The sequence below is a fragment of the Scyliorhinus torazame genome, chromosome 5 (assembly GCF_047496885.1).
Source record: "Scyliorhinus torazame isolate Kashiwa2021f chromosome 5, sScyTor2.1, whole genome shotgun sequence".
Lineage (NCBI taxonomy): Eukaryota > Metazoa > Chordata > Chondrichthyes > Carcharhiniformes > Scyliorhinidae > Scyliorhinus > Scyliorhinus torazame.
In genome coordinates, this window is record NC_092711.1 from 229,706,118 (window position 1) to 229,730,320 (window position 24,203).

A 24,203-nucleotide genomic window follows, 5' to 3' on the forward strand; every position below is an offset into this window, starting at 1 on the left:
AGTTTTAAAGCCTTTGAAAATTATTACACGTAAAAAAAAATACTAATTGAGTTTAACTTAACTTCAAAGCTGATGTGCAACTGCATACCCGCATTTAAAGATGTTCCACATTAGGCGTCTACAAAGAGGAAACTAGCAAAAAAAACCCACATGGACAAACCCTGCGATGATCGCCGAGGGGTGATGGGGACATGTGCGTGAGATCTGGAAGTCCCTAGCTCCGGACTGGCATGTAAGCGGTGGTGTTTGGTCCAGTCATCTCGCTCTTGGAATAGGAACTGGAGAGTGTTTTGGCAGCTTTCTTCACAATTGAGCAGCCTTCTTCAGAATCCACTCTGCTCACCTTGCATGGGGAAAGGGCTAGAAAAGCTACCCCCAGAATAGTACGTTCCAAACCCCAACCTGGTTAAAAGACCGCATCCAGCATGCTCATCTACGTGTGGTCATAAAATTAAAGTTAAACTGAATTCCGGAACCTGGAATGTATGAACTCTCATGGATAATGACCAAAACAATCAACCGGAATGGAGAACCGTCCTTGTGGTCCGTGAACTCAGGCGCTTCAACATTGACGCCACTGCCCTGCAAGAGACCGGAAGAACAGGTGAAAGGCAGCTGATAGAAGGTGGCGGTGGTTACACTTTCTTCTGGAGAGGAAAACTAGAGGATTAACCCAGGAAGCATTGAATTAGTTTTGGCGTCAAGAACAAACTCATAAACCGATTCTCGGACTTCCGTCGGCATCAACAAGCGCCTCATGACTGTCTACAACTTGCCAAGAACCAGCAGCCAATGGTGAATGCTTGCACCCAAATCCTTAATGCCAACGATGACTCCAAAGAAGGCTTCTACTCCACATTGAAATCCTACTCTCCAACATTCCTAAGGAAGATAAGATCATCCACCTTCGGGACTTCAATGCCAGGATTGGAAGAGACTCCCAAATCTAGCAATGAACCATTGAAAAGGATGGAGTTGGGAATTGCAGACCCAATCATAGCGCCAGAGTCCCAAGTTCGATTCCTGGCTTGGGTCACTGTCTATGCGGAGTCTGCACGTTCTGCCTGTGTCTGCGTAGGTTTCCTCCGGGTGCTCTGGTTTCCTCCCACAAGTCCCGAAAGACGTGCTGTTAGGTAATTTGGACATTCTGAATTCTCCCTCAGTGTACCTTAACAAATCACAGTAACTTCATTGCAGTGTCAGCCTATTTGTGACAATAATAAAGATTATTCTTATTAATTACACGTCAAATTCGTGGACAACCAGATTGTCATCAGTAACACACTGTTCTGCCAAAAAGACAAGTTCAAAGCTTCCTGGAGACATCCACAATCAAAGTATGGGCACATGATTGACTTCTTCATCGTCCGATCCCAAGTCCAAAAGGATGCCCTCTTCACCAAAGCGATGACCAATGCAAATGCCTGCTGGGCAGACCACCAGCTCATCCGTTCCTCTACGCCCATCAGAAGCAGCGGAAGAAGCTGAGTAAAGGATTATGTCAAACATTAAACCATTTTTCTCAATGTTGACGCATCCATCCTGCATGATGTAAAACATATTCTGAAAGTGTTGAAGAAATTGTCAAATTATGAACTTTTCCTGACAAGAGCTTTTGATTAATATAATAATTTGTAAAGTATTCCTGCAATCCCACTAAAATTAATTCAAATGTGAGTAATATTTGCACTAAGTGTGCAAACATTCAAATTTGTTTTTAATAATACATGCGCGAAGCAGCATTTTACTTGTTAATTATATTTAACTTTAAGATTCCAATTAATTTCAATTTAATCTAGTTTGGCAGACATCAGCTGCATTTATCAAATAACATTTCCGTTCATTATGAGGTAGTTTTCCATCAAAATAAAGTTCAACCACCTTCCTTTTTACATTAGGTTCACTATTTATTTTTAAAATATTGTCTCGTTATAATTCTAAATTCCTGAATTGTGGTTTCCTTTTATGAGCTCTTTCCACTTCATTGCAAATTACTTCACCGAGCAATGAATTTATGATTTAAAGGATTTAACAGTAAAATCAAGAAATGACCATACTGATGCACTTTAAAAAATAACCACAATCTCTTCACTGAATAAGTGCACCTATGCATTTATTAGATTAACAACAATTATTGGCTGAATGTTTATCATAATTCACTTATCTTTTCCCTAAGTTACAGAGAAAACCATCAAGAATAACAAGTCAAATATCTTGGTATATTTTGCCAAACATGATTACAATCTTTTCGGAAAGTAGAATACATTTTCGTTAGAGATAGCAAATTTTACGCAATTATTTTTTAAAATTATGATGACCCATTTTGCCCTTTAAAAGTAAAGCAAGGTGGCTACTCAGGGCTCAGCTGCTAAAAACAACAAATATCTGAATTATATAGACCAGGAACAGCTAGGTATATTATGGGGTAGCGATCCATCAAAATAAAGTTCAACCACCTTCCATTTTGGAATTGATCCACCATTTGTTAAAAAATGCTGCCTCGTCAACTTCCTAATTTCCTGGATTGTGGTTTCCTTTTAGAGACTCTTTCCACTTCACTGCAAATTGTTTCACTAAACAATTAATTTATCAATTCAAGGACCTACTGATAAAACCAGGGTAGAGAGCGGATTGCAGGGGTGAAGGATTATACTGTCATTAACAATATGATAGGTGCTACTGTATTTGTTGGATGAATGACATCATTTTGACGAACTTCAAGGTGTTGGTATTCCATTTCCAACAAAATGCTACTCAATTTAAAATGATCCTATCGCAACGACTTTGGTTACACTGAGACCATTGGAAGAAACTGACACAGTCCATGGGAATTGACAATTTAATAACAATCCTGACCGTGGAGGTACAGAATGTAGCTGATCTGGAAGTGTGCTGGGGCAACAACTCGTCATTACTAAAGTTGCATATCCAACATTTCAATGTGTGTATAGCAGGAGAAATGATGCATGAAAGCTGAGGAATGCAAGTGTTGGTTATTTGGTGCATTTCTTGACATTGCAAATTCTATTAGAATTCAGCATTGACAAGGTCAATGACAATGAACCATTCACTTATACACAGCTTCCTCTGCTATTATAAAAGCCGTCAGACTAATGCATCAAAACTGAACTGTAGTGGTTCATGCAGTGCTCTTTCCATTGGAAAAACTTTGAATTTCTGCTTATTTTAACCTGCAAAAACAGGCAAGTAATCAACATTTTGTGCCTAATGCCCATTTAATAAATCATGACAGCTGGCATTTACGTGAGTGTAATATTATGAATCATCCCACACGCTGTGCAGCCCTGTCCATAATTTATTTCCCAAATTGGTCTTTCTCTCTACCTCATGGCCTTTATTTCTCTTAATCAGTTCCATTAAAGAACCCATCACCCTCAAATTTGATCTCTTCGTTCCCTTTCTAGTTATCTAAGCCACCAAAAGGAAACAGGGTAGATTGTGAAGTACACTACATTTTATGCATTTTCCCTCTTGGAACCCACATTGAAAAGTAGGCACACTGGAGCGAAGCAAGACACATTTTATTGCACGTACTTCCCAGAGTTCCATTGCTTAAAACAAAAAAAAAAAGTGGAAAGTGTGGACAGTCCTTCACACTGTCATTAACACTTTCTCTGTTTGTGCCCCACACATTTTTGTCCAGTCTTCTAGCTCCCACCTCTAACTGACCTTCTATATTGCTCCAAACACTCCACTCCTCTTATACAGTCTATAATCCATCACATTTTGCTCTAATTAGCTCTGAGAAAGACATGCAGACTCGAAACATTAAATCTGTTTCTCTCTCTCTCCACAGATGCTGCCTGACATGCTGAGATTTTCCAGTATTTTCTGTTTTTATTTCAGATTTCCTTTTATTTCAGATGGCCTTTTTTCATTGAATTTACAGTGCAGAAGGAGGCCATTCGGCCCATCGAGTCTGCACCGGCTCTTGGAAAGAGCACCCTACCCAAGGTCAACACCTCCACCCTATCCCCATAACCCAGTAACCCCACCCAACACTAAGGGCAATTTTGGACACTAAGGGCAATTTATCATGGCCAATCCACCTAATCTGCACATCTTTGGACTGTGGGAGGAAACCGGAGCACCCGGAGGAAACCCACTCACACACGGGGAGGATGTGCAGACTCCGCACAGACAGTGACCCAAGCCGGAATCGAACCTGGGACCCTGGAGCTGTGAAGCAATTGTGCTATCCACAATGCTACCGTGCTGCCCAAGATTCAAGATTCTCTTGATCTTCTCCACTGAAGAAGCTATCAACGTTACTTGAATCAGGTTAAAAGGAGAGGATAATGCGCATATCAGTTGCAGGCTTCAGCCAGTTCTTTTGTGCCACCAACGGAAAAACCAACCTTCCTCATGTAAGTCATTGTGAAGGGCAATAGTAACAAAATGCTGATTTTACTGCACACTGGATACTTGTGGGAGATGCTACTCCAGAATGCTGACATCCTCATGGGCTTGTTGTATCACAGGCCAGAAACAGCGTAGTCGTTTTTGGGGTCAGAAGTAAGTTAATAACTGACTCTGGGATCTCAACTGTAGAAAGGGTTTTTTTCACCAGCATTTCTCTTTCAAAATCTGAAACTTACTCCACAAGCCCTTCGCTCCACCCCTGACCCCACCTCCTCCAACCGAGCACCGCCCGCCGGCAGGACAGCACGTGGCCCACCCAAGGGCAGAGGCCACACCGATGTGGATCCCTCTATAATGACGTCCATGCAGCGACCACGGGCATGATCAAGTGGTGCATCGGCATCATGAAGATACAGTTCAAGTTCCTGGAACGTTCTGGAGGTGCTCTCCAGTATAGCTCTAGGAGTGTCTCTCACATCGTGGTAGACTGCCGCTTCCTCCACGACATCGCAGAGCAGAGGGCCAAAAGGCCTTTGATAAGGTGCCTCACGGGAGACTGCTGAGTAAAATAAGGGCCCATGGTATTCGAGGCAAGGTACTAACATGGATTGACGATTGGCTGTCAGGCAGAAGGCAGAGACTTGGGATAAAAGGTTCTTTTTCGGAATGGCAACCGGTGACGAGTGGTGTCCCGCAGGGTTCAGTGTTGGGGCCACAGCTGTTCTCTTTATATATTAACGATCTAGATGACGGGACTGGGGGCATTCTGGCTAAGTTTGCCGATAATACAAAGATAGGTGGGGGGGCAGGTAGTACGGAGGAGGTGGGGAGGCTGCAGAAAGATTTAGACAGTTTAGGACAGTGGTCCAAGAAATGGCTGATGAAATTCAACGTGGGCAAGTGCGAGGTCTTGCACTTTGGAAAAAAGAATAGAGGCATGGACTATTTTCTAAATGGTGACAAAATTCATAATGCTGAAGTGCAAAGGGACTTGGGAGTCCTAGTCCAGGATTCTCTAAAGGTAAACTTGCAGGTTGAGTCCGTAATTAAGAAAGCAAATGCAATGTTGTCATTCATCTCAAGAGGCTTGGAATATAAAAGCAGGGCTTCTGAAGCTTTATAAAGCATTAGTTAGGCCCCATTTAGAATACTGTGAGCAATTTTGGGCCCCACACCTCAGGAAGGACATACTGGCACTGGAGCGGGTCCAGCGGAGATTCATACGGATGATCCCAGGAATGGTAGGCCTAACACACGATGAACGTCTGAGGATCCTGGGATTATATTCATTGGAGTTTAGGAGGTTGAGGGGAGATCTAATAGAAACTTACAAGATAATGAATGGCTTAGATAGGGTGGATGTAGGGAAGTTGTTTCCATTAGCAGGGGAGACTAGGACCCGGGGGCACAGCCTTAGAATAAAAGGGAGTCACTTTAGAACAGAGATGAGGAGAAATTTCTTCAGCCAGAGAGTGGTGGGTCTGTGGAATTCATTGCCACAGAGGGCGGCGGAGGCTGGGACGTTGAGTGTCTTTAAGACAGAAGTTGATAAATTCTTGATTTCTCGAGGAATTAAGGGCTATGGAGAGAGAGCGGGTAAATGGAGTTGAAATCAGCCGTGATTGAATGGTGGAGTGGACTCGATGAGCCGAATGGCCTTACTTCCGCTCCTATGTCTTATGGTCTTATGCTGGAGGAGGATGAACGCCAGGGCTTGTCCGACGAGCTGCCAGATCTTGCCCAGTAGGTCTGAAAGAAAGATGCTTGGCATATACACAGGATGCAAATGGGAAATAGAGTCACAGAAACTAAATAAAATTAAATGTAAATTTGTTTTACTTTTGGCTGTAAATTCCATACATGCTTTAGGGGATAGAATAACAGAATCCCTACAGTGCAGGAGGAGGACATTCAGCCCATCACATCTGCACCAACCCTCTGAAAGAGCACTCCACGAAGTCCCACTATGCCAGCCTATCCCCGGAACCCCACCTAACCTTTTGGACACTAAGGGGCAATGTATCATGGCCAATCCACCTAACCTGCACATCTTTGGACAGTGGGAAGAAACCGGAGTACCCAGAGGAAACCCATGCAGACATGGGGAGATCGCGCAAACTCCACACAGCCACCCAAGGCCAGAATTGATCCCGGGTTCCTGGCATTGAGATTCAACAGTGTTAACCACTGTGTCACCATACCACCCATGTTGCAACTTTAATAATAAGATATTACAGGAAGTATTTGGTTTTCAACCGTTTTGTGAACCACATTCTTGAAATCAATAGCATCCTGCAACTGTCACATTTCTTTGTCATTCAAGGAAAATGTTAACTTTGGAACTCCTGTGCCATGCTAACTAAGCTGGCCACCAGCAAAAGTGCACTTAGTGATCGAATGTCTTCTCCAGCCACAGCTGCAAAGAATTATACTTCTTTCTGATTTAGAGCAATGATGCAGAGGGCAACATATACAGTAAAGTGTACCTACTCTTTATCTTGTTCAATGCAATTACCAATCAATTCCGCGAGGAGGAAAGGATATAATATACAGTGCATAAACTGAAGGCAGTTTCCACAAAGAAGCTAAATTGGAAGAAAATTGCAACACAAATACCAAAAGGGAAAATTACAGAGACAAGAAAACAGGCAAACCATACAAGAGTGATGAGAGAAAAAAAGGAAATAAAAAATCCAAAATGAAGTTGGTCATGATACAGCCATGCCACTTGTCAGTTTTTCATTTAGAGATATGTAAAATACTTCCAGTATAAGTTAGCTGGAGCCAGCTTACCACTAGGATACCAAAAGCTGTTTCAAGATGCTTGGAAGTATGACATAAAAGCCCTAAACGTCAATCACGACTGGAAGTTACTAGTGGATGACAAAGGAAAATGGTGAAACCTCCTCTGGGGTGGCGTGCACCACCATGATGATGAGTGGCAACAGTGACTTGGCTACAGACACCAATGCCAATAACACTACAATGACATTTGATAACTTCATGTGCGGCACTTGTGGCAGAACCTGCCTCTTAAGAATTGGCCTCCAGCCATCAGCAAAAGGAGAACCATATGAAATTGATTAGTTTACTGTATATCTATCATCTTTTGCAGATGGAATGATATGAGTACTCAAAGATAAGTATGCCAGTGAAACGTATCTATCGCATACTATACAATGCAGCAGACCATCACATTTTAACATTGATGAATTTAATAGTTTTAACCTTTCAAATGCAGGAATGAAAAGTGTAACCTCCGATATATGCAATGTTGGAAAGTAGGTTAACACTGTCAAAGAAAAATAATCAATGCACTACTGAAATGTATGCATCTTCCCTTGTTCTGCAGCAGCAATATATTCTCTAGTGTCCTTTGAGCCCACTTACCACCACTCCAAATTGCTCAGGTTCACATAGGTCATCATATTCATCCTTAAATTGGGATAATGTATTGAGCTCCTTCTGCTCTGGTAAATATCTCACCAAGTTCTAGAAATGCAAAAAACAGAAGGGAAAAACACAATTATAACTGTTGCAATTTCTGAAACTTGTGAAAAAAACAAGGAATTTTCATGCCTAGGGAACAGTGCATTTCTGACTTCTGAACAGTGACAGCCATTGTAAATTGTATGGCTCGAGACAGAGTACAAAGTATCGCAGATATAACGCCACCTTATGTGGAAGATGCTGCTGCTCCACATAGTTGTTGCTGCCCCATTTTTGTAAATCTGGATTTCTTGCAAAATTGACTAAATTTAGCATTTCCTTCAATTGTAGCAAGTTTGAAATAAATGTTGACAGACATAATTAACAACTTAATTTCAAGATTATGTACCCACCTGTCTCGGAAATCAAGTATATGAGACAGTTGTCAAAACTGGGAATTGAACAAAAATAGTCACTGCCTTCTCTGAATATTATCTCGCTCCCGTCACATGGAGCCCACAAAGCAATTTCCCCAATGCCTGCTTAAAATGAATTTTCTCAAAGAAAACAAAACTCAATGCACGATGCTGATCAATCAACAGTTCCTGAGTTTTAGTGCTAACAACAGGCAAGCAGAAAGTTGTGCCACCATTCTCCAAACTCACTCGTAAAAATCATATAGAGACATAGAGGTTTACAGCATGAAAACAGGCCCTTCGGCCCAACTTGTCCATGCCACTCAGTTTGTAACCACTAAGCTAGTCCCAATTGGTCCATAACCCTCTATACCCAGCTTTCCCATATAACTGTCTAAATGCTTTTTAAAAGACAAAATTGTGCCCGCCTCTGGCAGCTCATTCCAGACACTCACCACTCTCTGTGTGAAAAATCTGCCCCTCTGGACTCTTGTATCTCTCCCCTCTTACCTTAAACCTTTGCCCTCTAGTTTTAGACTGCCTTACCTTTGGGAAAAAATGTTGACTATTTACCTTATTTATGCCCCTCATTATTTTATAGACCTCTATAAGATCACCCCTAGGGGCTGGTTTATCACAGTGGGCTAAACAGCTGGCTTGTAATGTAGAACAATGCCAGCAGCGCAGGTTCAATTCCTGCACCAGCCTCCCCGAACAGGCGCCGGAATGTGGCAACCAGGGGCTTTTCACAGTGACTTCATTGAAGTCTACCTGTGACAATAAGCAATTATTATTATTATTATTATTATTAATAAGCCTCCTACACTCCAGGGAAAGAAGTTCCAGTCTATCCAGCCTCTCCTTATAACTCAAACCATCAAGTCCCGGTAGCGTCCTAGTAAATCTTTTCTGCACTCTTTCTGGTTCAATAATATCCTTTCTATAATAGGGTGACCAGAACTGTACACAGTATTCCAAGTGTGGCCTTACTAATGCCTTGTACAACTTCAGCAAGACGTGTCAACTCCTGACCAATGAAACCAAGAATTCCTAATGCCTCCTTCACCACTCTTGTCTGTCTTGACTCCACTTTCAAGGAGCTATGAACCTGTACTCCTAGCTCTCTTTGTTCTATATGTTTTTAGCATATTTGTTATGCTACATTGTCCTTAGTGTCCAAAAAAGGTTAGGAGGGGTTACTGGGTTACGGGGATAGGGTGGAAATGAGGCTTAAGTGGGTCAGTGCAGACTCGATGGGCCGAAATGGACTCCTTCTGCACTGTATGTTCTATTATTATTATTAATAAAAGATTTATTAGGATGCTACCGGGACTTGATGGTTTGAGTTATAAGGAGAGGCTGGATGCTGGATAGACTGGGACTTTTTTCTCTGGAGTGTAGGAGGCTCAGGGGTGATCTGCCATTCATCGGCCCACTGGTCCAATTAATCAAGATCCCGTTGCAATCCTACATAACCTTCTTCACTGTCCACTTTGCCACTACGCCACCAATCTTGGTGTCATCTGCAAACTTCCTAACCACGCTTCCTGAATTCTCATCCAAATCATTAATATAAATAACAAATAACAGTGGACCCAGCACTGATACCGGAGGCATACCGCTGGTCACAGGCCTTCAGTTTGAAAAGAAACCTTCCACAACCACCCTTTGCCTTCTGTCATCAAGCCAATTTTGTATCAAACTGGCTACCTCACCCTGGATCCTGTGAGGTTTAACGTTATGCAACAACCTATCATGCAGTACCTTGTCAAAGGCCTTGCTAAAGTCCTTGTAGACAACGTCGACTACACTGCCCTCATCTATCTTCTTGCATACCCCTTCAAAAAACTCAATCAAATTCGTGAGACATGATATTCCACTCAACTGCCCTTCATCAGTCCTTGCCTTTCTAAATGCCTGTAGATCCTGTCTCTCAGAATACCTTCTAACAACTTACCCACCACAGATGTTAGCTCACCGGTCTGTAGTTCTCAGGCTTTCCCTGTGGCCCTTCTTAAACAAAGGCACATTTGCTACCAGGCACCTCACCTGTGGCTGTTTACGATTCAAATATATCTGCTAGGGGACCTGCAATTTCCTCCCTAGCCTCCCACAACGTCCTGGGATACATTTCATCAGGTTCCGCGGATTTATCTACCATGATGCGCTTTAAGACTTCCAGCAACTCCTTCTCTGTAATATGTAAACTCCTCAAGATATCGCTATTACTTCCCCAAGTTCCCTAACTTCCATGCCTTTCTCAACAGTAAATACCGATGAGAAATAATAATTTTGGATCTCACTCATCTCTTATGAATCTGCACACAGATGACCTTGTAGATCCTTAAGAGGCCCTACTCTCTCCCTTGTTACTCTTTTGCCCTTTATGTATTTGTAGAAGTTCTTTGGATTCTCCTTTGCCTTATCTGCCAAAGCAAACTCATTTCCCCTTTTTGCCCTCCTGATTTCTCTCTTAACTCTACTTCGACAATCTTTATATTCTTCAAAGGATCCACTTGATCCCAGCTGCCGATGCATGTCGCCATTTTTGACCAAGGCCTCAATATCCCGAGTCATCCAGGGTTCCCTATTTCTTCCAGCCTTGCCCTTCACTCTAAAAGGAATGTGCTTACCTTGAACCCTGATTAACACACTTTTGAAAGCCTCTTACTTAACAGTCATCCCTTTGCCTGCAAACTGACTCCCTCAATTAACTTTTGAAAGTTCCTGTCTAATACCATCAGAATTAACCTTGCACCAATTTAGAATTTAAACTTTTGGGCCAGACCCATCATTCTCCATAGCTATTTTAAAACTGATCGAATTATTATATTATTATTATATGTGGAAGTGTATTGAAACTTGACTCTCCCATTATATTGAATCCGTCAGGTTATTGAGCAGTTGAACAACGAGCTGTTAAGCAAAAGGTAATTAATTTATTTTGCAGTTATTACTATCACCAAAACATTGTTGCCATTGTCGGGCAGATTTTATTAGTTCTCTGGTTGGGTGTAAGATGGAGAATAACAAGGCAGAATGGCCTTCCATGTTCAAGTAGAAAGAGAGGGCTTTGTCCCCTTTAATTATTCTATTGTTAATATCAATCACAGAATGCAGTAATCATGGAGAAGCTATCAAGATAATCCAATCCATTCTTCCAGGCACAAGAACATATAATAAACTGCTGGGGGGTTGGACGGAGAAAAAAAATTGAAGCAAAAATTGATTTGCACAAAGTCAGAGGCCAAAAATTTAGAGCATGGGCTAATTTACATAATGTAACTCTTCTTTGTATTGTTCTGTCTAAATAGCTACCATCTACAGCTATATTTAGAATAAACAGACTTTTCTGCAAATGCTGTACGTTCTCTGCATTTTTCAATTTGGACTGCTGTGTTTTTTTAAATTTTTTCCAATTAAGGGGCAATTAAGAATGGCCAATCCACCTACCCTGCAAATCTTTGGGTTGGGGGGTGAGACCCCCACAGACATGGGGAGAATGTGCAAACTCCACATGGATAGTGACCCGGGGCCGGGATCGAAACCGGTTTCTCGGTGCTGTGAGGCTGCAATGCTAACCACCGCCCCTCCGTGCCGCCCAAGTCTGTACTACTGTTAAGTGAAGATTTCAACTAGATTAATATTTGGTTTAAAAACTTGTAATACCCGATTTCTTACTATTTGGTTCCAGAGCAAAATCAACCTTAAAAATTTGCTCCTTATGATTTGAAGTTATGAAAAAAATATAGGGTTGGTACTTCACTTGAAATTCAATCTCCACAGGCAAATAACAGTTCCCTGCACCTATTCTTTGAACTGTACAGATGCCAATCAGAAGAGTCTTCCTAACAATGGGCCCCTAAAAGCAATGAGTCGCTTAATCATTAATTTAAAAAATACTTTTCCTCATGGTAAACAATCTGTTTATTTGAGGTAGAAAACCTCACAGGAGGCAGTACACGTCACCTTCTGATTGAGCAGAGGTTGGCAGACAGAGATTAGTGGAATTGGCAGGATAATTTAATGGGACAGCATTGTGCGAGATGTTAAGTTAATCTGCATGCATATATTTTTCTCTGGAACAAACCACACGGTGTATTCAAGGTGGCTCACCACCATTTTCTCAAGGACAATCAGCAATGGGCAATAAATGCTGGCCTTGCCAGCAATGCGCATATGCCATGAGTGAATGAAGAAAATAAAATGTTGGGCAAAATGGCCTGTTCTGTAATTACTTTGTAAAACTTTGTAATGATTGATGAATTTGCTATTCCTAAATCTAAACAGAAAACATGATTCCTAAAATTCAGAGTTACAGCTTGAATTGAAGGACAGACATATTGGAATTGGCATAAATAGCACGGTAGCACAGTGGTTAGCACTGTTCCTTCACAGCGTCAGTGTCCCAGGTTCGATTCGTGGCATGTCTGTGCGGAGTCTGCATATTCTCCCTGTGTCTGTGTGGGTTTCCTCCAGGTGCTCCGGTTCCCTCTCACAAGTCACGAAAGATGTGCTATTACGTGAATTGGACATTCTAAATTCTCCCTCTATGTACCCGAACAGGCGCCGGAATGTGACGACTAGAGGCTTTTCACAGTGACTTTATTGCAGTGTTAATGTAAGCCGACTTGTAACAATAAAGATTATTATTATGCTTCAATTTTCACATGTGATTTCTTTAAATGTGTGTCTGATAAGCATTCCTTTATATTAATAAAGTTCAGCCTCAAAGCCAGAACAGCATCCACACGAGCGAGTCATCTCGTGTCAGAAATTCTTCAGACCGTCAAATGTTTTCCATGTGCCTGCCCCAAGCGTGATTCGAAAAGGAGGCATACAAGTTTTGAAGAAAGTTAAAAATATATAGCTGCCTCACACGATTCAGCTGCTGCGTTGCAGATTAAATTTAATGAGTGACTGGAACATAGGATGAATAATACATAGGAGCTTGCATTATGCAGTCTTGCTTGTAGACCTGAATATTTTCCTAACACATTTGCACCATTACCGAAATTCAGCACACCACAATTTTTGATGTCCAAACCTAAATTTGAAATGATTATAAAAAAACAATCGTCTCCAGGCATTCAGTGTGGGCGTGTAGCTGGACAAAACAGAAAAATCGCTCTACAACTTCACCATCGCTGGTCACATATCTTAAACTTAATGTTAATTTGTTCACATGACTCACATCTGATGTTGAATCAACTATTAACGAATAGTATTTGGCATCTATGACTCGAGTAGTGAATTGGTTTCTGTGCACCTCTGCCATTGTAGTGATTAAGTCATAATAGGTTCTGTGCGTTAAAAGTTGGTCTTCCTTGGGCCACAATAGTGATAACTTTTCAAATACTCTTTGAGAAGTTTGTCTAATTCACTGAGATATTCAAGGCAGGTTAAAGAATTACCTGCTCGACTTGGCACTGATAGCTCATCATGTCCTTTTAGAGGTAGCCCCAAGAAAGACAACACTTTGACTGTGGCAACAAGGCGTCTGAGCACTTTCCTCCAGTAAGAACACTGCTTTTCAAACTGAGCCAATAATGCAGAATCAATTCTTCGAGATAATTTACCTCAGACAGCCTTAATATGGCTTTTGGAAGTTTAATTATCAGCAGTATCTCTTCTAACATTTCTTCAATTAGATTACTAACAACAAATGATCGTTTCCTTTCACTCGGGTCAGGGAATAATTTGCAAATACAACAGTAGACTGCCATAGAGTTTTCCCAAAAAAAATCAACCAATTTCTCCTTTCTGTCATGCCATTTATCTTCACCCTCAGAAAATTCAAAATTCCCATGTTACCCATGTTCTCTGGTCTATTTATTATGAAATAATCAATCATACCCAATGGAACAGATTGACAAAAGGCAATGTTTTCAGGCTAGATTTCTCCCCTCACTTTAGCAGATGAACATTGAACTCGAACAGTGGGCGCGATTCTCTGCTCCCGCGCTGTTTCAGAGAATCGCCTGTGTCGCCAAATTTTCCCGCGACGCCGGTCCGACGCCCTCCTGCGATTCACGGAAGCGGCCAGATCGGCACAATCGCGTTTTGCGCAGCGCGGTCCAGTGAATCGCCCGAGACAGCCAAAATGGCGATTCACCGGTGCCCCCGCAATTCTCAGTGCCGGATGGGCCGAGCGGCCTGCCCAAAACGGCGGGTTCCCCCCAGCGCCGTCCACACCTGATCGCTGCCGGCGGGAACAGCACGGGAACGCTGGGGGGGGGGGGGGGTCTGCGGGAGGGGGGAACCTGCACCGGGAGGGGCCTCAAATGGGGTCTGGCCCGCGATCGGTGCCCACTGATCGTCGGGCGGCCTCTCTGAAGGAGGACCTCCTTTCTTCCGCAGCCCCGCAAGATCCGTTGGACATCTTCTTGCGGGGCGGAGTCGGGGAGACGGCAACCACGCAAGCGCGGGTTGGCGCCGGCCAACCCGCACGGGTGATGGCAGTTATGCGGCACCGGCCGCGTCATGTATGCGGCGCCACCTTTACGCGGCGCCAAGGTCTGGTGCGCGTAAATGACGCGGCGCCGCTCCTAGCCCATTTTCGGGCCCTGAATCGGTCGGGATAGGGGCCGTCTCACGCCGTCGCGAACAGTCTGTCTCCATTTCAGAGAATCGCGCCCAGTATCTTGTCCATGGATGTGGCAACTTCCACAGCAGCTTTGAGAGTTAAATCACTACAGTAAGCAGCTTCGTCCGAATAGCTTAACTGCAGAATCCACAACCCAGCCGATCACAAAGAGTTTTATTAAATGTTAAACCAAACTTGCAATATTCTCCTAACATTCTTTAAGTCGCTACAAATTGTAAAATTCTTACATTTTCTTCCTGACTATGGTGGTGGAAACAAAACCTTTCTGCAATCAACAACGGTCTAGGTTGAGAAACGCCCTTCTAAAATTTTTGTTAGTTCGATATATGTCTTTTCTTCCATTTTGAAGGGTGGACTACAATTTGTAGCAGCATAATAGTTAGACATCCTACTGAACTAAGAAATGCTGCAACCTTTAGGACCTCCTTTGTTTGATTTGCTGTGAGATATAATTGGAATATGTCCTCATACATAGAAGATAGGAGTAGGAGGAGGCCTTTTGGTCCTTTGAGCCTGCTCTGCAATTCATCACAATCATGGTTGGTCATCCAACTCAATAGCCTAATCCTGCTTTCTCCACATAGCCTTTGATCCTATTCTCCCCAAGTGCTATATCCAGCCACCTCGTGAATATATTCAAAGTTCATATACAAGTTCCACGTCTTGCAGTCTTTATCAAATACATCCATGGCGCCGGGTGTTCCCACCATTTTGGATCCCGGTTCCTAGGGTCTATACCTAAACCAACTTCTTCCTTTCCAATTCTTTGAAAGGTATGGCACAAAAGATCCCCTCATCCACAAGGAAGTAGATTTTTTTTCCATTTTGTCTCACTGTGGTTCGACTTGACCCCCCCCCCCCCCCATCCTCCCACCCCCACATACCCCCACCCCAGTAGTGACCTGTGCCGAATCAGCAGATCTCTGAATCCACATTACTGAGCCTGTTTAGCTTCCCTGCAGCCTAGACCCTACTCATTTCAACAGCAAGCAATTTTCCCGTACTGTCATTCTTTACTGACATTCAACTAATTTTTTTTAAGCATTCAGCATCACCGGCTGTGCTTCACCCGACGAGAGAGTCCAGTCTCAAGAATGTTTCTTTGCTTCCAACACAGTCTCCATTGTTTAGTTGACTAATTTCTTCTTCAGCAATTTTTCTTGTGCCAATCCTCGTTGTCAGTTTTCTCTTTTGTTATATTTATATGTTAGCCGCAAAGGGAAAACGTATGAAAGTACCCACACTCTGGATTCTATCAAACACGATGAGAGATTTTGTTAAAAGCTGTTGCTCATACAATCCAAGATGGAGAACTGCAAAACTGCTGACATCACTATACAACACGTGGTGCTTCACCAACAGAGACGAATTCTCAAATACAAAATAAGATACCATTTGAAAATCCAAATATGCTACATTCACTCATTTCCCATTACCTATCCTGTTAGTTATATTGACAAAACCTAATAGATTTAACAAACAATTCCTCTTTTCACAAAACCTGACTAATCATATGATCTTCAAAATGTTCTTTTGCTGCTTCCTTATCAATGGATTCCAGCATCTTCCTGATGGCTGGAGCCAGGCTAACTGTCTTGTAGTTCCATTTTCTCTGGGGTCATTCCAGAATCTGGGCAAGTTTAGGCAATCACAACTAAAGCATCCACAATTTATGGAGCCCCCTCCTTTAGAAGCCTACGATGTAGATCATCAAGTCTGGGAACTTGTCAATTTTCAGTTCCATTAATTCTTGGGGGATTGAGCAATGGTAATGCCATTGAATATCATGGGAAATTGGTTAGACTCTCTCCTGTGATGGCCATTGCTTGGTAATTGTGTGGCAAAATGTTATTCGTCACTTATCATCCCAAGCCTGAATGTTGTCCAGGTCTTGCTGTATATGGACATGAGCTTTTTCATCATCTGAGGATGCATGAATGTTGTGTTGAACATTGTACAATCATCAGTGAACATCCTCACTTCTGATTTTATGATGGAGGGTGGTCATTGATGAAGCAGCTGAACAGGGTTGGACCTCAGGCAACAACCACAAGCATCTTGCTTTGTGCTAGGTACAAATCCAACCAGTGATGAGTATTGGTCATCATCTACGTAAGATGATGAAAATGTAATAAACTTGTTGAGGATGGGAAGCTTCATATGATATACCTTTGCTGATGTTTGAAGATAACAATCCATGAGAGACATGCCCTGTCACAAGTGCCACATACACTCTTGACAACTTTACAATAATCAAATATCATCCTTAACCTCTTTAATTAGTTACTGATTGATCATTTTTGCAATAGAAATTTTATTTCTCAATAGAATATATATTTATTGAGACTGGTGAAACTGTTTTTTAAATGTATGCTATTTCTTATTGATCATTAAATATTTTAATCCAATTGCCACATCTATTTTAACTAACTCGCTCCTCATACACATGTAATAGGCCTTTTGAAGCTCAAGTTTCCAATTTTGAATTGAAGTGCATCAATTCAACCACATTATCATTGGTGCCCCAAACGATTCCTTACCGTGAAATTACTAATTAACCCTGTTTCATTATAGTCGGTTGCTTCCACAATGTTTTTTTTCTAGGAAACTGCCTTAAATGCATTCTGTAAGCTCTTCTTCCAAACTACTTTTGCCAATTTGATCTTTCCAGTCTTTATGAAGATTCACGTTTCCCACAAACATTGCAGTACAGTTCTTACAAATTTCTATTATTTCTTGATTATTCTCTGTCTAACACGACAATGAAAAATAGGGTGTCATTAAAGAACTCCCATCAGTATTTTCTGTCCCTTGTTGTTTCTTATTTTTTTATCCATACTAGTTCTATTTCCTGATTTTCCAAACAAGATCCCTTTTCATTACTATCCTCAAGTCATCCTTTAGTACTCAGGCTGTTTTTTTCAAAATGTCAAATACCCAAGAATATTTAGCTTCCAGCCTTGGTCACTGTGATAGGTATTAAATCAAACCCATTTTCCTTTGCCTGTGCCATTAATTATCTATCTTGTTACAAATGCTTCACGCCTTCAGGTAAAGAGAAAGAGAATGAGCAGAAGGGAAATGGTGGATATAAATGAGAGAAAAATTGGTGAGGAGGAAGAAAGATACAAACAGAGAACCTGCTAACTCTTTTAGATAATACCCTTTGTTTGCTTTCTCTCTCATCCCAGGTATTTTAAATCTATTTCCACATTTCACCCATTTCCATGCATTTTATACTGTTGCCGATACATTGTAAAAACATATTTGGTTCATATTTTCTGCTTTGCTGTTGGGAAATGACCGAATGTCTTTTGGACAGTCACCCAATTAACCTTTTCATTTTGCAGCATTTATATTATACTTGAATTGGACAAAACATTGGTGAACAGGATTTTCCTGGTCTTCCTTTGAAAAACTAGGATTTACTCAGAAAATGTTCAATATTTAAGTTTAAAAAATCCTGATATATCACCATATACCATTTAGTTTTTAATGTCAAGAGAACTGGAAGAACTCAGATCACTGACTCAAACTCCAGCAATAATTTTACTGGAAAGAATACCTTCGGCTGGGTCAAAGCACTCATAAACCTTTGGGGGAAAAGAGAAAGAATTTCTGGCATGATGCTTTTGTGTGTGTTTACACCACAGTGTTCTGATCTCCCCATTGTGTCACAATAAATAAACATCATATTCTGTGAAAACATTTGCAAAACAGAGACAGATACGTTGAGGAACCCGCAGCTAAGCAAAATTTACTTTAAAGCTTACCTGAATCATGGACTCACTGAGCTTCTCCTCATCAACTTCCAAAATGATGTGTTTGATTTCTTCATAAGCTATGCGATATGATCCCAGGAATATTGCTGAATGAAACAAAAATGCATTGCTGCTTTAACATGAGATTTGCATTTTCAACTTTTCAGACAATACATTTACAAATCATAGTTATCGCTGAAAAGGGCAGTATACAACATCATAGAACTGTAAAATACAGGAAATATGAGTCATATCAGTGGCTGAAAGAGTTGTGGGAGTCACCTGCATTTTCAGGTTTCATTTCAAACTTTTAACAAATACAACTTATCTTTTCTCTTTGTATCTCAAGTCATTCTCGTCTACAACACTTAGTTTGACAAAACCAATGCTGAAATTATACACTAAATATCACGACTACCCCAAAAATCGAAAACATGTAAAAGCACTTACACAAATTTTGAGCTGTTTTCGGGTCCAGAATTTTCAGTTCTTTTACTTTTTTCTTGATTGGAGCAGATTTTTTTTCCTCGGTTTGAACATCATCCTTTTTTACTGCCATAAAAAAGTAATATTATTTGTGACTTGCTCCAAAGGAAATTATAGACAAGCTGTTTAAGTATTGAACGGTAGATGTATTTAACCTTTCACAAGACGTTGCATACAAAAATCACATAAAGAAAATAAATGATTCCAAAATATCTGAGGAAGTTGTATTGCAACAAGTAGTTTTGTGTCAGTGAGACCAGTTAATTATCTACATATGTTCATAGAATCATAGAATTTACTGCGCAGAAGGAGGCCATTTAGCCATTCTAGCCTGCACCGGCCCTTGGAAAGAGCACCCTACTAAAGGTTCCACCCTGTCCCCTTTATCCCCATAACCCAGTAACTCCACCTTACCTTTTTGGACACGAAGGGCAATTTAGAATAGCCAATCCACTTAGTTCGCACATTTTTGAACTGTGGGAAGAAACCGGAGCACCCAGAGGAAATCCACACACACACAGGGAGAACATGCAGACTCCACGTAGACAGTGACCCAAGCCGGGAATCGAACCTGGGACCACAAACACTCATGGAAGAACCAAGCCTGAGGATACTCTCTTTTGGGCTGTTTAGTTTTCCATGTGTTCTCTGGTTTCTGATAGCTTCATCTAATTATTATAAATTTGTCCAACAGTAACACAAAGTGTTGTACAATGCAAAATGCATTCTATGTTGAATACATGCCCTATCCATGAGAAACCATATTTAATGTAGACAAGAATAGTTCTTTGCGCATTGAATATTTTGCATTATAAATTGTGCTCTAAATATTTGTTGTAGGTAATTTTTCTTTTTAGAAAAACACGAAGCAGGAATTATGTAATGCAAAGATATACATTTTCAAGATTCATGAACAATTAAAAATAGTGCAACATAATTTATGGGATGCATTTTATGGGTCACCAGCAGACAGGTAAACAAGCAGTTAGACCCTTAAGTTAGGGTGTTGTGTCATTGTGGCGCCACCATTTTACAGACAGTGGGGGAGGGAACAAGGGAGGAACCATATGAGCTGCTTCTCTGTGGAACAACTGAGGTCCTCAAGTGAGCAATTAATCCCCAATTACCGGCCTTATCCCACCACTGTTTGAATTTAGCAGGTGGCAGGACAGGCCTGCAGCCAATGTGTAGCCCAGTAGTTTTAACCTTGAGGACAGCTGGTGAGCGAAAGGGGGGATCCTCCTTTCTGGACTCCTTCTCCAATTAGAGGTCTCCCCCCTCCCCAACATGATCCCCAACCCCTTCATTGGGGGCAGTCAATCAGACGCTAACGAGATATCGGACAAACCTGGGATTAGGATCATCCAGGTTTCGTCTTTCTCCCGGGCCTACTGCAGTACCTACAGCGGCCACCAATCCTGATGTAGTACAAAGCTGTTGGTCTCAAATTGGCTGGCAGCTCTATAAGATTGTATTTTCTCCTGGAGATGAACAGAAGTCATGCCTCGTACAAATGAAAGCGCTGTCGCCAAAATAATTAAAGCGGGGCGAGTCAGTGAAGTTGAGGCAAGTTTGCCCCAAAATTTACGCTGGAGTGCAGGGAACCTGTCGCCAGAGTATAATGCAGTGCATGTATCGGCAATTGGATTTGTACATACCATGAATATTTTGACTGCTGTCTGGGTTGATTTTTTAAAAATTGACATTTATTGAGTACTCAGACACTTGCTTATCCAGATACCAGAGTTATACAATGCTGTAATAGATTGCGGATGGGCATTAATTTAGGAACTGAAAGCTTGCCTTCTGTGATCTGAATCACAAAACACCAAAATATAGAGAACCTCCTTTTCAAATAGCACTTCATGAGACAGATTGCTTGTACAGGGAGCAAAAATGCTGATCCAAGTAGGTGTGGAAACTCATCTATGATTGTGGAACATTTGGTCTTTGTTACGACTTGCAGAACACCAAGAAAAGGTATATTTTAACCCCTCTCCATGAAAGTAAACAAAGTCAGCAAGAAGGGAAAATAATTAAAAGTGTATTTCCACACGCAGTGCAACACTTCAAGGTGAATTATTTAGTCCTTGAACCTTAAAAGGAATGAACCAAGGAAGGACTAACATGGCTGAGGGGAATCTGGAACATGAGGTTAAGCTAAGCTAAATCAAAAAGGGGAAGGGAGCACAATCAAAAATACAAAAGTATTGGATGAATGCCAAGAAAACCTTCTTCATGCAAAAAGCAATTCTAATTGGGAATTGGCGGGAATGTATTCGAATGAAAAATTTGGAAGGTTCATTCAAATTGGAGTTACATGACACAATGGGGGTATTATTATTTTTTCACCTCCCCCTTCCTTCCTTCAGGTTTACTTGCTTAAAGTGAATAGTTTACATCTGTATGCATATTACAATGTTCTCTTTCTTGTAACGGTTGCTGTCATGGCTGAAAGAAGGGGGATCTCATACGCATAACTTGTGGTATGGACATGGTATTATAGTAAAAAAAAGGGTTCCAATTATTTAGTGCCCCATGTGCCATCACGTTGTCACAAAACGCTCCACATCTAACAAATTACATTTGAAGTCAAAATGGCTGCTGATTCAAATATTTTGTTTTGTTATAATATTGATTGAAGGAGGACTGATGATCAGGTTGTCATAACATACACCAGTATATCATGGTGCAGACACACACTGATGGACACACAGTGGGACCAATCATCACACACAACACCGCAGCCAATCACCAGTGAGAGCACACGCACTATAAAGACGGGGGCATCAGAGTTCCCGCTCATTCGAGTAGCAGCTAGCTAGGAGCACAGACCTCACAGCCTGCAACATAGACATTCACCTATGTGCTGAGTGCATCAACTGGTTAGGACAAGGTAAAGGTCTTTAGTTAAAGCTAGTATCGTATTTACCCACACTTCAAGTATGTTTAAATAGTTAACCTTTTAATAAAATAGTGTTGCACTACTTCCAAGTGTTGGTCACCTGTATGTGATCCAGAACACCCAACACATCATGATACCAGGAGTGGTTGCATACTAGCACTTCTTAGACCTATCTGCAAGTGATCTGCCTTCCGCCAGCTTTCCGTCATCCTGCAACATGGACAACATCAGCCCGCCGCCGCCACCGCTCCGCATCGCCGGCAACCTCGGGGCCAACTGGAAGATTTTCAAACAGAGCTTCCAGCTCTTCCTCGAAGCCACGGACAGGGACGGCGCCTCCGACACCAGAAAGATTGCTCTTCTCCTCTCCACGGCCGGGGTCCATGCCATCCACATTTTCAACTCCCTCACCTTTGCAGATGACGAAGACAAGACGAAGTTCAAGACGGTTCTCCTCAAATTTGACACTCACTGCAGTGTAGAGGTGAATGAGTTTTGAACGCTACGTGTTCCAGCAGCGTTTGCAGGGTAAGGACGAACTTTTCCAATCCTTTCTAACGCACCTCCGCATCCTTGCGCAATCTTGCAGCTACGGGCCCACCTCCGACTCCATGATACCCGACCTGATCGTTTTCGGTGTTCAGTCGGACCCCCTACGTCAGCAGCTCCTCAAAGTAAAGCAACTCACCCTAGCGACCGCCATCGAGACCTGTGTCCTACATGAAAATGCCACCAGTCGGTACTCCCATATACAAGTGGCAAGGTCCCCACGAGGCCTAACGGGTCCAAGTTATTGAGCACCTTCAGGGCCTCAGCCTGGATGAGGGCGGCCATTTTGCGTGCTTTTCGCGGACTCCCTAGCTTGTACGCACCAAACGAGGGGACGGCGACGTGGAGGAACGTATTGCGCAGGCCCGCACCACGCATGACCGCACCGCGCATGCGTGGTGGCACAGCGAATGTGCTGACGTTACGACATGCGTCAACTGTGGCTCCACCCATTTAAAACGGCAATGCCCCGCAAAATCTCGCCAATGCCTACGATGTAGAAGACTTGGCCACTATGCTGCCTGCTGTCGAGCAGCTCAGCCTTCCAATTCATATCGCTTCAGCCAGCCTCGCAGGAATGTTCGGGTAATTCAACCCACAGTCACCGAGTCTGATTCCGACCTCCCACACAGCAGTGACATCGAGGACCCGAAGGTGACTTTTCGAGTTGGTGTCGTAACGAAAATCAGGCTGTCCCCGAAGCAAAGACACCAGCCGCTGTCGGTATACAGCATCGATCCAGACGATGAGTAGTGTGTCACCCTGACGATCAACCGGTCCCAAATACAATTCTACCTGGACACTGGCGCACTGGTGTCTCCGCCAATCTCATGGCGTGGTCTGCTTTCCAAAGCCTTCGTGTCAAACCAACCATTCTTCCATCGGCCTGCCAGCTATTGGACTACGATGGCAACATCATTCCAGCTACCGGCTCATGCCAACTCAAAGTGACGCAAAAGTCACGAAAAGCCATCCTTCCTTTCGAGATCGTGGGCTCCTCGAATGACTCTCTGCTTGGCGCACAGGCGTGCAAGCTGCTAAACCTCGTTCAAAGAGTTCACTCCCTCTCTCCTGATGACACGTCTGCCTTCCAGGATGCTGACTTCAGGGCGCAACTCAACTGCCAGTGGGGGGCTGGAGCATCGGAAACTGATCGGCGCCATTTTCCTTCACGAAGCTGGATTTTACTCCTCATCGGGAATTCAGTTACTGGCGGTGTGAGGCAGAGAATTTCACCTACAGAGTCTGATTTCATTTCAGTCTCTTCCTGTATTTCTTTCTCTCCGACATGTTGCTCAACTGTTTTAATTAATTGTGCAGATTGTGAATTCAAAGTGCAAGTCTACATTATGCACCATAACTGATGAAAACCCTGGGAAAACAATCTGATTTGTAGAAATTCTACTCCGTATTCCATTCGCACCTTCAAAAAGTGTTGAGTAGCTTCAGCAAAGAGGTAAAAGGAATGAAGAACTATTTTAAATTAACAGCGAGACTAATTACTGACAGAATGATCCACACATAAGCTCCTTTTCTCCAGTCTGAGCAGGTGACATTTACATTCTTGGAATAATGAGCCATTAAATTGACATGCATAAAGTGTTTGAATAGGAGTAGCTAGGGCCCAAGATGAAGGAGAACACAGTGGAACACATTGGACAGAAGTA

General features: G+C 42.3%; 1 protein-coding gene across 4 annotated transcripts in view; it reads right to left on the bottom strand.

Annotated features, from left to right (window-relative positions):
- diaph2 (diaphanous-related formin 2) overlaps positions 1–24,203 on the bottom strand; it is a 983,399-nt gene that overhangs the window by 434,099 nt on the left and 525,097 nt on the right. For all 4 annotated transcript variants that reach the window (XR_011946649.1, XM_072505206.1, XM_072505205.1 and 1 more), the window contains 3 exons: positions 19,047–19,148; positions 18,609–18,703; positions 7,774–7,875 (listed from right to left, as the gene is read on the bottom strand). Coding sequence is in view for 3 of the 4 variants with exons in the window: in XM_072505206.1 (XP_072361307.1) it covers positions 7,774–7,875; positions 18,609–18,703; positions 19,047–19,148 (299 nt within the window). In the remaining variant the exon portion in view is untranslated. The remainder of the gene's footprint in view (positions 1–7,773; positions 7,876–18,608; positions 18,704–19,046; positions 19,149–24,203) is intronic.